General features: G+C 48.5%; 1 protein-coding gene across 1 annotated transcript; it reads right to left on the reverse strand.

The window, feature by feature from the left end:
* Window positions 1-1,180: 1,180 nt before the first annotated feature.
* GUK1 (guanylate kinase 1) lies at window positions 1,181-13,039 on the reverse strand. Its single transcript, XM_081997009.1, has 7 exons — window positions 12,926-13,039; window positions 8,853-8,894; window positions 7,611-7,707; window positions 3,134-3,272; window positions 2,172-2,256; window positions 1,767-1,852; window positions 1,181-1,311 (listed from the first exon to the last, which is right to left on the reverse strand). The coding sequence occupies exons 1-7, from the start codon at window positions 13,035-13,037 to the stop codon at window positions 1,276-1,278; spliced, it is 597 nt and encodes a 198-aa protein (XP_081853135.1). The 5' UTR covers window positions 13,038-13,039; the 3' UTR covers window positions 1,181-1,275.
* Between the last annotated feature and the right edge of the window lie 826 nt (window positions 13,040-13,865).

Below are 13,865 nucleotides of genomic sequence, written 5' to 3' on the forward strand. Positions count from 1 at the left end.
GCGGCCGTGCCGCACACCTGCCCGCAGCAGCTGCTCCTTCCCTGCAACCCAGAAGCAGGTTAACCACCAGGAGGTATCAGACGCAACGCGGTCCATCTCTCACCCACACCTACCTCTGGCGAAGCATGGGGTGCTTTGAGTATAGGCGCTCAGGATACGACCTGCTGGAAGGATCAAAGGGCTCAGAAGTTATGTGAAAGCATCAACCTTAAGGCTGAAGAAAGCTGGGGAAGTAAAGTGCAAAGCCTCCTGCCAGCCCCTGTTAGGCAAAGCTCTCCATGTCTCAAGCCAGAGACCAGTACGAGGAATGCTGGCTAGATCAAATGGATCTCCTAGGCATAGGAGGAAATCCTAGGGATTTATCACTGTCCTCAAGCATGTCATCCAAAAACGGGGCACAGGTTGTGAAGGAAATCTTTTTCTCCCCCAGTCTGTAGATGTAAGAGCATCTAGAAATCTACCTACAGCTAAACTCAAGTGGAAAAAGAAGCACATGTGAATTACAAGACTGCTGCCAGGACGGCAGAGAGGAGGAGAAACTCAGTACTTTTCCCCCAGAAAAAAAGGCAGCGGATAGATCACATCTTACAACCATTCCCTTCTCCTCTCAGATTATTAAACAAACCCATCTGTTCACAAGGACTGTGGTTAGAGCAGCTGAGCTGTGCCGACGTGCTGGTCTGCCGCAGCGACACAACAGAACACCGCAGAGGCTGAGCGTAGCAGGCACAGACGATCAGAAACACCTGGAGGAGCTGTAGCCAGATCTGCAAAAGGAAGCAGGAACCAGAGGGAGCAAGAGGATACCAGTATACTTGTGATATCAAGGTGCCAGTAAAGATGGGAGCCCCTCTGTCTGCAGGGGGAAGCGGGGGTCACATCAATCTAAGTAGCTTCCCTTCTGCGAGTGGCACTGGCTGGGCACAAGGTGTAGCTCCACAAATACTGCAGCGGGATCCTAAGCCACGTGCCGGGGCTGCAGCTGCCCAGACTGCTCCTCTACAGCCTCGCAGAACGGCTCTGCCCTCCGGCAGCAGATGCCGTGCAACCGCTTCCAAAGCATCCGCCTGAGGTACAAACCTGGGAGAGCCCACGCTGAGCGTGTGGCGAACAGAAACACAAGCGTGACGGGGTTTCATTTTCTTTCCTTTTAATAGAAACATCCTAGAGTAACTTGGGAGGAGGATCAGCCTAAAGGGAATGTCTCTCAGAATGAAATGGTGTGACTTGCTTCGGGAATGATGTGCAAAGTTAAAACGTCCAAGCAGGCTCTGCTCAGGACTTCCTGGATTCTTGGGTCTTCTTGATTTCCTGCAAGGAGATCGGGAAAACAACTGAGTATCTGCCACTCTTTGGGAACAAATGGTTTCACAGCTCTGGAGACCACGAGTGATCATCTCCTCAGACCCGCTCCACAGTGTCATGGGACCAAACCCAGAGTACACACGAGCTTTTAGGGACAAGGCAAGGTTTGATTTAGAGACTCTTCAAAAACAGGACATGCCTTCCATGCTGTCCAGGGATGTACATTTATTTTGCCCCTAACCCAGTATTGCGCTGGATCTGTTCCCCACTCTTAGGTCGCTGATCCATCATCACTTGTACGCAGTCTGTGCTCAACTATGTCAATCAGCAGCTCAAAATAGATCAAGCGTGGGCATGAGTTCAGCCACAGTTCTGTGGCTGCCTACAGACAGACCCTTGCCTGCGAAGACGAGAGGTCATACCTCCCTGGGAATTGAGGCAGAAAAACCCAAACGACTCACCTCCAGGAGTATCTCCTTCAATTCAGAATAGGCTTTTTCTAAATCATCATTAATAATGACCAAGTCAAACAGGCCAGGCTCTTTACCTAGGGAAGGAGACAAGGACAGAGGAGTTAGCGGAGAACATGTTTCTTCCCTGTGTCATCTCTTGTGCATGACCTGAATTCCTGTGGCATTTTAATATTACTATTTCAACCGCTGCTAATGCTCTTCTCTGCCACATGCCCACAAGGAACTGCAGTGCCAAATGATGCAGTACGGTGCTTAGATCAAACCCAGATAGTGCCCAAGCCCATTCAGCGCTCCTTGGAGAACACAAGTCAGATGTTCATGCAGAAAACGGCTCCTAAATCACCAGTGCATCCCCTCTCCCCAGGCACATTACTTGAAGGCCCCTGGACTTACTGAGTTCCAAATCTACGCGGGCTGCAGTCAAACGCTTCAGTAAACTTTCTTCTGTCTCAGTCTTTCGGTCACGTAGTCTTTTCTCCTGTAACAAGAATATTAAAGAAAGGCATGTCCCAAATGCTGCGTGCAGAAACCACCACCCACCCCACAGGTGAGTGCTGTCTGGCCCTGCACAGGAATTGTTTGCTACGGCCAGCGGCCATGGGCACACGAAGCAACACTCTGCAAGGGTGGGAGGTGTCATTCCCAGCCTAAAACAAACCAGTAGCCAAGGTGGGTTTGGGCTCAGGATGTCCCATCCATAGCTCATGTTCCTGGTCTCTTTTTGTCCTTTTTTTTTTTTTTTTTTTCTTTTTCTGTTTTTTCCCCACCCCAGGTACTGCTGGGAGGCAAAATCTCTCTGCTGGGCTCTGTTGAGTTCTTCCTCTACAACTCAATGAGAAACACAGCCTGCCTGATCTCCTGAGAGCAAGAGGGGAGAGCCAAGAGTCACGAGCTTCGCTGCCACATAACTCCTTGCATGGCTTCAGCACGTCACATGTATGTGTCTGCACCTCTCTCTGAACCATGACAGTTATTTCACTCCTCCCAGAGGCACACCACAGTCATTAATTATATAGGGCCCCATAAGATCGGAGGGGTATAGGCTTTCCAGTGCTGCAGAGAACCAGCCTCCCTCTGTTCAACTTCAATAGCTGGAGGCAAATCTCAGCACAAAAATCTCTTTCTCTCCCCAGCATTAAGCACAACTAATGCATTTAAAGGCTGGCCACGGTGCAACGGAGTCTATAAACCAATGCAGGCAAACAGGCTGAAGTGTGCTCAGAAGCGTCCTTCCCACCTATTCTACAACGTTTAAAAACATGGAGATGAATCAATGAAGGGAGAACCCCCATCGCTTCAGAGCAAGACGCTGATTACCTCTAACTGCCTAACGGCAAAGGAAGGCGGTCGCTCACCAAGATGCCTATGGATGGAGGCTGCACGGAGATGTAGATGGGGTTGAGGTCTGTCCTCTTAATGTTCTTCACGCCCTGGATGTCAATGTCAAGGATGCAGATCTGGTTCTGGGCCTGAACAGCCTGCACTGCACCTTTACTGGGGACAGAGCAAAGAAGGAAGGGGTCAGAGTGTCCAGCCATAGCAGCGCGGATTTTGTGCGGCCCCCTCCGGCAGCAGGTCTTCACCTCACAGGGCTCCCCTATGCCCAAATTGTGACAGCAGAGAAGAAAGAGCCTGCTCTGCTCTTGCTAAACAGTTTCTCTTTCTCCAAGTGTCCTCTGGGTCCCTGGGGTGGAGCAGGGACCTGCTGTCTCCTGCTAGAGAGGCTCACAAAACCATGATGGAAGGCGTGAAAATGGATAATGTACGACTATCCCATGAGCAGTGTGGTGCAGGTACAGTCCGTAAAGCTCCTGCCTTCAACAAACACAGGAGCAACCTTCACCAAAGAGCAAAACCACTGAGAACTTTCCTTCTCCAGAGATGTACCAATTTCTGTACCCACATGCAGAAGGGTACAGAAGGGTATATCCCTCCTGAAGGATGCCTGATGGAGATGGATGCTCCTGCCTGTGTCACAAGATACACAATTAAGAAAATATTTTTGAAGTGGCAGTTCCTGTATCTTATTAAAGACTGCATATCTTCCCCAACACAGGGGAATTGCCTCAGGCTTGCTCTTGAACACCTACAATTCTCCCTTGAAAAGCAGCAACACCAACTCTCTCCCGGTGCACTGGAGGTACCTGGACTAATTACTGGGTAGCAGCCCTTTTGGGGGATGTTTCAGTCAGTATTGACATAGTACTGGGCACAGGTTCTTCTTCAAGCCAGGGCTCTGCGGCATGAGAGACAGTGTGGAGAGAAGCCCTGGCAGGAGCTCAGTGGTGGCACTGCAGCTTTTGAGGTTGTGAAGTCAGAAGTCGTAGAAGCAGAGATTAAGAGAAAATGCTGCCCTACAGCCAGCCTCCAACTTGCTCAATTCCCTGCCCATACCCAGGGCACTGCTTTGGATCTCACCTTCTCACCCTGCACCACCAAGGTTTGCTCCCTGATGCCTTCTGCAAAGATGTGCTGAAAAAAGGCTCACTTAAACAAATGCTTCTGCGTTGTCCTACGTCCCAGGAACAGGGAGTCACAGCTTTGAGTGAACAAGACCTGGGACACCCAGCCCTCCTTCCGCAGTTCTCACCAGCCCCACTCCTGGCTGGCTGTGCCAGCTGGGGAAGACAGGGTCTTCACCGGTACCAAGGGAAAGCACACATGGGTGTCACACAGCAGCTGCTCATGGCCACAGCTCTGCTGTTGGTGGGGTGTGAGCGGAGGAGGATGCGAGAGCACAGATGAAGAGTCCCGAACCCCATGGGCACTGTAGCTTCGCAACAGCTCTCTTCAAACACAGCCAGAAAGGATGGAGGCAGCATGAACAGAAGGTGCCTCTTGGAGGGATATGGAGCAGAGCCAAGATGGGGAAAGTTGTAAAGACTTCTGGGAGCCTGCAAGCCCAGAAAAGACCTGGCCACCAGAAATGAGCAATGGAGCAGCCCAACACAGTGGTGCTGCGAGCTCCTTGTGTCAGACAGGGGGAAGAGCAGGCAGAACAGGCAGCCTTGGGGTCCCGCAGCTGGCCTGGTCAGAGCAGCAGGTCTGCTGCCTGCAGAAACACCGCTGTGATGGGGTCATGCAAGAGGATGGAGGTGGCTGGTGACTTTCCTCCTGGCTTGGGAGGCCCAAGACACAAGTTACAAAGCCCAAGAGGAAGGGGAAAGCTGAAGCAAAGCTGTGAGACCAGCACTGCGCCCTATTACAAATACAGAGGTGTGCTGTCTCGCCTGGGCGGGCAGCAGTGAGAGCCCAGATCTGAGCCCCATCTACTGCAAAGCTACAAAACCTCCCCGAAAAAGCTTGGTTTGCCATGTGAGAGACACAGGCTTCATGTGGTATCACCAGGTCTCAAGTAACACCCGCTACAACCAATCTACAAAGAGCCAGCAGCTCTCAGAGCCCCGAGGAAAAAGACTCTGTACTCTGCCTGTACTCTGATTTCAGCCTCTAATCTAAGGTGGCTTCAAAGAAATTCTGGTTTCTGCGGGTAGGACCCAGTGCTATCCCACAGACAGGGCCCTTTCAGGGCTCTTAATTTAAGCTATTAATTTTTAATTATTCATTATTATTAGCTGATGAGATTTAGGGAGCAGAAAGGATTGGTGAAAACTTCAACTATTCTGATAAGCATAAAGGACTCTGTCCATTTTATCACATATCTGATTAGAAACATCCTTAGGCACTTGTAGAGGAAACATAGGCTTGGGGAGTTTCTGTATTAATTTTGTTTGCAAACTGATCTTTATTGCTGAGATGGTTTGGGTTGATTTTATCCTCCCACCCTGCACACCCACCACGACAGGCAGCGTGAATATGCAGAGGGGACCGAAGCGGAGAGTGAAGGCCAGGGCGAAAAGCACCTCAGAAACAAACCCAAGCAGGTCACTTTATTTGGTTAAAGTATCGAATTCTTGCAAATCTCAAGGAAATTGGCTGAGGAGAGATGTATTCTCAGCACCCACCCTGAGGACAAGGCGCCAAAATCAACTCCACCTACGTATTAGGCATCAGACAGCAGCCATCTCCTCCACGCTGCGGCCAGATGGATTACGCAGGGGACACGTGAAGGAAGGAAGCCTGTCCTACACAGGATGAAGCCAGGGATTAAGCAGCTTGAACTTGGCTTCTCTTTGGTGCTGGGTATTTGGAAGATGAGCTGCCAGGTTGCGCTTCTCTTGCCAAACCAGTGACGCTGGAAGTATCAGGGCCAGGGCAGGGGATTGTGCTCCTCCATCAGCCTCAGAGGGATCATGGACAGACACCTGCAAGGCTGCCCTTCGCTGCGGTGACAGCAGCGGTGCCTGTGCATGTCACATTAAAACAGCTACAATACTGAAATGCAAAATCACCAACCCTTCCTGCAGGGCTGTACACCTCCAGCACGTTCAGCCTGGGGGCCTTATATTGGCACCTCCCATAGAATCATAGAAAGGTTTGGTTTGGGAGGGACCTTAAAGATCATCTAGTTCCAATCCTCCAGTGTTCCAATCATCCTGCCACGGGCAGGGACACTTTCCACTAGATCAGGTTGCTCAAAGCCCCATCCAACCTGGCCTTGAACACTTCCAGGGATGGGGCATCCAAAATTTCTCTGGGCAACCATTTCCAGTGCCTCACCAGCCTCATCGTGAAGAATTTCTTCCTTACATCTAATCTAAATCTCCCCTCTTTCAGTTTAAAGCCATTGCCCCATGTCCTATCACTACTTGTCCTTGTAAAAAGTCCCTCTCTAGCTTTCTTGTAGACCCCCTTCAGGTACCGGCAGGCTGCAATAGGGTCTCCCTGGGGCCTCTTCTCCAGGCTGAACCCCCCCAGCTCTCCCAGCCTGTCCCCACAGCAGAGCTGTTCCAGCCCTCGGAGCATTTTGGTGGCCTCTTCTGGACCCGTTCCAACAGGTCCATGTCTCTCCTGTGCTGAGGGCTCCAGAGCTCGATGCAGGACTCCAGCTGGGGTCTCCCCAGAGCAGAGCAGAGGGGCAGAATTACCAGAAACCTTCCTCAGAAGCTAACTTTGACATCTCCAAAAAATCCTCAAAAAAGCACATTCAGCTCTTTAAGAAATGTTAAGTCGTCCCAAAAAGCACTTCAGGCAAATTTCTTTAATTCAACTAATTAAATACCTCAGGAAACTTTTAACTTTCCTCCTTAGCAGGTCCTTTACTATAGTGCCACAATTTTCTCACAGTAATTATATAAGGTATCTGACTTCTAATTAACATTGCAGCTTAGTGTTTTATTGATCACCAGCTCCTACGCCGAGGGCAATGCTATTTTAAAATCCACCTAACTCTTTAACCCCAGTCAAGGGTGCCAAGGCAATTTATCTATTTGTAAGCAGCCACTTTACCAAAGCAGCATGCATACTTGTTTCACAACAGCCAATAGATACCATCTCTTCTCCTCCTTAATTGTATTCTGACCATTAGGCAACACAGGGATAATGACAGTAAGTCTTCATTCTGCCCAGTACCCTCTGCAAGCACTTGGCAAATATTAAGGAGCATAAATAGTCTGTGAAAATCACCCCTGTGCAAGGAAAGTGTTAAGCATATGAACTACTTCAGCAGCCCTCAAACACTGGAGGCTACAAAGAATCTCCTAATGTAATGATGACTAAATCACGATGAGCTAACCCTCCGCAAGGGTTAATTTTGCCATCTTAATAAAGCTGACAAGGACCCCACTATCAAAATGAAAGGCTTTGCTTATGGCAAAAATCTGTGTGTTTGGGGGAAAACAGTGTCGCCAAGTTAAAATATTGTTTCCTTCACCATCGTCTCGGCTCCCGGCACCACCGGGGTTCAGCAGCGACAGCATCAGAACTGCATACCTCGTCCCGTACATATTTCCAGAGAACTCTGCATGCTCGATGAATTCACCAGCATCAATTTCTTTCTGCATTTCCTCTCTGGTCACAAAGTGGTAATCTGGGTAGGGAAAACAGGAAAAATTACCTTCAAAGCTGTTAATTCCTGGCTAAGTTCACGGTCAAAATGACACCCATAGGTGCTTAGGGAAGAAGCAACTTTGGACAACATTGGCAGAATGCAGACACCTACTTCCTAATTACTGCATATAGCATCTCCTCTCCACACCAACTGCCCAGACACCTGCTCACAATGTTTTGGAGCTTTCTGTGTGGCCAGAAATGCTGCTGTAGCACCTTTTTCATACCCTTTCCCCTTCCTGGTGCAGTGGGAACCTCTGCTGCTCCCCACAGGTGTGGAACACATTACAGCAGGACTGCCAGGGCCCTTAATTTGAAAGCATTTATGATTAAAGACTAGAATGGGACGAGAGAGAAAGAGTGAGATAAAAGGGAACACCAAAATCAAACAAACTAAAAAGGAACATTTTTCTATCTTTTGTTAAAATTTTTCCCTTGCACTTCAGAGTGAAAACTGCCATCGGAAGTTAGGTACCAACCTCATTTGATTCATTCTGAAATATGCAGACAAACCAGAAGACAGAGAAGCAGCTGGCTAGCTGGACACAAGCTATTAATACAGAAAAAGACATCTCACCAACCAGTTGCATTTCCCAAAGCAGTGTGCATTTGAGGTATATCTCACCAGAGCTATTTGGCATTTCGGAAAACGAAGCCACTCAGTGCCCAAGCATGGACCAGGACACTTAAACTGAAAGCCCTGCTTTGAAAACCTCAGCCAGCGAGTCAGTGTTTAGAAAAGAAAACTGTCAGCACATGCTCTGCCTCTGTTAACATTTCACCGCTTAATTCAATTTTGGTTTCGCTCTGCCAAGCGCATCCCTCTTCATTATCTTCTCTCCAAACACATGGCACAACGCGGCAAATGGCTACAGTCTCACTGCCACCGAGATAAAGAATGAAAGTGTGTGCACATATGCGTATTTACATATACACATACATACACGCTCTCAAATATATCATTACTGAATGTCTGCCTAAGGAAATGCACCATATAAACATAAATGTAGGACTAACTTATCAGCTAGTGGGGATTCATACGCGCACTTCACCTAAAAATTTAAAATTTTTAAGAGGAATTATTTGTAGAGTCTGATGAGACGGGCCACACTGCAACACGCTCACCTTTGCCATTTACTTCTCCAGGTCTTGGCTGCCTTGTAGTATCTGTAAGCAAAAAACCAGCCTTGTAAATTTTGTAGATCACCCAAGGAAGCAACAGTATCAAAGAAATAAAAGCACGTATGCAGCAGATTAACACAATCATGTAGTAAGCTGATCCTCTATTTAAAATGATCAAAGCTTCTGGAATCAGCTAGTGTAACACAAAATGACATGCAGGATTGGCCTTTAATTGGAGATTCCTAGATAATCTGAAAACAATCAATTAAGATTGTTAGGGGCTGAGTGGTCAGTGTGGGACTTACCAGGCTGGGCTTAGTTTTCAGCTCTGCTACAGCCTTCCTGTGTAATCACAGAATCATAGAACCATTTAGGTTGGAAAAGACCTTCAAGATCATCAAATCCAACCATTAACCTAGCACTGCCAAGTCCACCACTAAACCATGTCCTGAAGCACCACATCCACGTGTCGTTTAAATACCTCCAGGGATGGTGACACAACCACTTGCCCGGGCAGCCTGTTCCAATGCTTGACAACCCTTTTGGTGAAGGTATTTTTCCTAATATCCAATCTAAACCTCCCCTGGCGCAATTTGAGGCCATTTCCTCTTGTCCTATACCTTGTTATTTGGGAGAAGAGACTGACCCCCACCTCACCACAACCCCCTTTCAGGCAGTTGCAGAGAGCAATGAGGGCTCCCTTCAGCCTCCTCTTCTCCAGACTGAACACCCCCAGTTCCCTCAGCCACTCCTCACAGGACTTGCTCTCCAGACTCCTCCCCAGCTCCGTTGCCCTTCTCTGGACACGCTCCAGCACCTCAATGTCCTTCTTGTATTGAGGGGCCCAACACTGAACACAGGATTCGAGGTGCGGCCTCACCAGTGCCAAGTACATGGGGACAATCACTGCCCTACTCCTGCTGGCCACACTACTGCTGATACAGGCCAGGACGCTGTTGACCTTCTTGGCCACCTGGGCACACTGCCGGCTCATGTTCAGCCGGCTGTCAACCAGCACCCCCAGCTCCCTTTCCGCCGCGCAGCTCTCCAGCCACTCCTCCCCAAGCCTGTAGCGTTGCATGGGGTTGTTGTGACCCAAGTATGGGACACAGCACTCAGCTTTATTGAGCCTCACACAGTTGACCTTGGCCCACTGATCCAGCCTGTCCAGATCCCTCTGTAGAGCCTTCCTGCCCTCCAGCAGACCAACACTCCTGTCCAGCTTGCAAACTTACTGAGGGAGCACTCGATCCCCTCATCCAGATCATTGATAAAGATTTTAAACAGAACTGGCCCCAGTGCTGAGCCTTGGGGAACACCATTTGTGACCGGCCACCAACTGATTTAACTCTGTTCACCACTACTCTTTGGGCCTGGCCATCCAGGCAGTTTTTTACCCAGTGAAAGGTACACTCATCCAAGCCATGAGCAGCCAGTTTCTCCAGGCGAATGCTGTGGGAAATGGTGTCAAAACCCTTACTAAAGTCCAGGTAGGCAACACCCACAGCATTTCCCTCTTCCACTGAGTGGGTTACCCTGTCATAGGAGGAGATCAGGTTGGTCAAGCAGGACCTGCCTTTCATAAACCCATGCTTACTGGGCCTGACCACTTGGTTGTCCTGCACGTGCCATGTGATGGCAATCAAAATGATCTGCTCAGTAACTTCCCTGGCACCGAGGTCAGGCTGACAGGCATGTAGCTCCCTGGATCCTCCTTGCGGCCATTCTAGATGAGTGTCACATTTGGTAACCTCCAGCCAACTGGGACCTCCCGGGTTAGCTAGTAAATGATGGAAAGTGGCTTGGTAAGCATGTCTACCAGCTCTCTCAGTACACTTGGGCGGATCCCATCTGGCCCCATAGACTTATGTGGGTCTAAGCGGTGCAGCAGGTTGCTAACCATTTCCCCTTGGATTATGGGGTTCATTCTGCTCCCCATCTCTGTCTTCCAGCTCAGAGGCTTCATACCCAGAGAACAACTGGTCTTACTGTTAAAGCTTGAGGCAAAGGCAGCATTAAGTACCTCAGCCTTTGTCACTATGTCTCCTCCAATAAAGGATGGAGATTCTCCTGAGTCCTCCCTTTGTTGCTAATGTATCTATAGAAATATTTTTTATTGTCTTTTACGGCAGTAGCCAGATTAAGTTCTAGCTGGGCTTTGGCCCTTCTAATCTTCTCCCTGTATAACCTCATGATATCTTTGTAGTCCTCCTGACTTGCCTGACCCTTCTTCCAAAGGTCATAAATTCTCATTTTTTTTCCCCCCCTGAGTTCCAGTCAAAGCTCTTTGTTCAGCCAGGCTGGTCGTCTTCCCCACCAGCTCATCTTTCAGCACACGGGGATGGCCTGCTCCTGCACCTTTAGGACTTCCTTCTTGAAGAATGTCCAGCCTTCCTGGACTCCTCTGCCTTTCAGGACTGCCTCCCAAGGGATTCTGTCAACCAGGCTCCTAAACAGGACAAAGTCTGCCCTGCGCAAGTCCAAGGTGGCCGTTCTGCTGAGTCCCCTCCTTACTTCTCCTCTCCTTACTTCTCCTCTCCTTACTTCTCCTCTCCTTACTTCTCCTCTCCTTACTTCTCCTCTCCTTACTTCTCTAATCCTAGACATGTTATTCGGACCTCTGCCTCAGTTCAGGGGAATTAGTGGTGCCCTACTTCACAGAGTTATCTTCATTTTAAAAGCAGCAACTACATAGGTGCTTAAAATAGCCAGATTTAATGAATAAGCATGAACTCCTGCGAGAGGTAGGTGAATCAATCAGACAGCCTTTGAACCCTGTTGGAAGTCGTTCAAACTAGTATTAATGTAAGCACATCCTCTGCAAACCAAAAAGGAGCTGATGGTCAACACGGAGGGCAATGCCGATTATTTTATTTAGGACCATCAGGAGTTAACCTAATGCAATAAGGCTCTGATCACCTCTAAGTTTTTATAAAGCACCAGTTGCCAAGGTCTAAGTGGCCTATGGAGACTGAGGAAAAAAATATCTACTAAGAGGCAACCTTGCGGAAAACTGTAAGATTTAGTTTGGAGTGAGATGAGAGATTCAGTTCAATCAAGAGCATAGGATAAAACACACAAAAGGAAAAACAATTTTAAGTTTTTTCATCTCCAGTCACATTACATTTTTAAACATCTAGTATTTGCTCTTTCATGGTGGAATGAATCTGGATCTTAAAGCAAGGATTTCACCTGCAGTACCCAAAGCATTAGGTCAGAAAAAAAAAAAAAAAATTTGGTAACATACTTAAAAACGCCTTGCAGAGCTCCAAGGAATGAACTGTGGACACAGACCAGACTCTGAGGATAACCTTTAAGGTGTCACTCAAGGAAAAGGAAACAAAATTAGTACTGCAGCAAGAAAGCTGCCTGATGAAAATTCCCTGCACTTACTCTGTTGTGGATGCAGGAGGACTTCAGCACAGCCTGTAGGCAGGCGTGAGTGGACCGAGCCGGCTGGCCAGGGGTTATTTTCACATTACAGGGAACCATCCCATATAGAAAAAAAAAAAGACCCTTGGCCAGCACTTAGTGACTGAGGCAGAAAAACTCAACAAACCACCAGAGCCAGGGCAGCAGGAGGAACACACGCAGGTGAAGGGGTGAACTGTTTCGCCGACTGACCCGGTAATGAGATGGGCTTCATGAAATTCTTTTAATTTTAAATCTGAGACTCTGGTGTGCAGCCCCTGGGCTGTTAAAATCCCCATCAGCTCCCACAGGTGGATGGAAAGAACTGGCTTTTGAAGCCAAGGTATGTAGGGGTGGATTTTGTTACTTTCAGAGTCAAAAATCACTCAGAAAAATCTCATCACCTCTCTGGGTTGTGCTTAGAGGTGTGGGGAGTCACCAGACCTGGAAAGGGTGCTATTCCAGACAAATCTTAGACTTGCCACTCAATACCAGTAGAATAAGGCATCTTGACTTATTTAAACATCCTAAAGAGCCCACAGACAGAGTAGGACACAGGCAAGCCATGGAAGCCCATTATTTGGGGCATGAATACAGCTACAGAAGCAGGCTCTGGGCCAGCGGCCTCACACTTCTCCACTGCTCTTCCCCAGAGACATACTCACGGGAGACGCTGAAGCCAAAGATGTTCTCGTAATCTTTAAGCAATTTCCTTAACAAAGTGCTCTTCCCTGCACCTGATGGGCCACTCAGAACCACTGGTCTCGGTCCCTGCATGGCTAGAGAGACAGAAAAATACGTGTCTGGTTAGAAACACCTATGAAAACACACAACTATGGATTCCCAGGGTTGCTCGGCCCCACAAAATTGTGTCTATCCTTTACCCTCAGATACAAGTTTCTGCAGGCAAATCTGAAATGATAAGAAATCACAAGCCTAGAGCTAATAGGAAGTAACTGAGAGTGCAAGAAATACCAGGGAATTGCAAAGAACTATTAAATTAGCAAACTGGCTGCGGACAGCGGGAGCTGCCACCTCTGTACTGCTGCAAAAGATTCGGGCTGGGAGCCCTGAGGACTCAGATGTCGTTTTGGAAAGCAGACAGCGGAGGCCACCAGCAATGCAGCAGGACAGCTTCACCTTGCTTTGTTGCTGGCCCCAATTCTTACCCGGGGAACAAATACCTTGGACAAGTAAAGGACATGTATCACTGCAGTGTGACCACTCGTTCTTAAGGGTCTGAGGTTAAACTCATAGGACATAACCCAAAGGAGGAGGAAACAGCTTCAGCTGCCACTAAAGTGGGATAATTCAAGCCAGCTCTGTCCTAGCTCTGTTCTCTGTCACCAGAGTTGGATCCTTCTAGGACCCAAATCCTAGGGAAGACTTTCTCTAACAGGAGAAAAGTGCTGTCTGCACCTGGTGGCATCTGGAAACATCACAGGACGTCCACACATGCTGGGCTTGGACGCAGTACTTGTCCCTACTAACAGAGGTATAGTCATAGCCACTTCCCCCTCACAGGGAGAGGCCTCGAGGAGTATTTGCAGGAGATGCTGGCAAGAAAAAAGGGCAGAAATCAGCCAGAGTTACACATACACAGCT

This window comes from Phaethon aethereus (genome assembly GCF_964289735.1).
Source record: "Phaethon aethereus genome assembly, chromosome: 2".
In the NCBI taxonomy this organism is placed as follows: Eukaryota; Metazoa; Chordata; class Aves; order Phaethontiformes; family Phaethontidae; genus Phaethon; species Phaethon aethereus.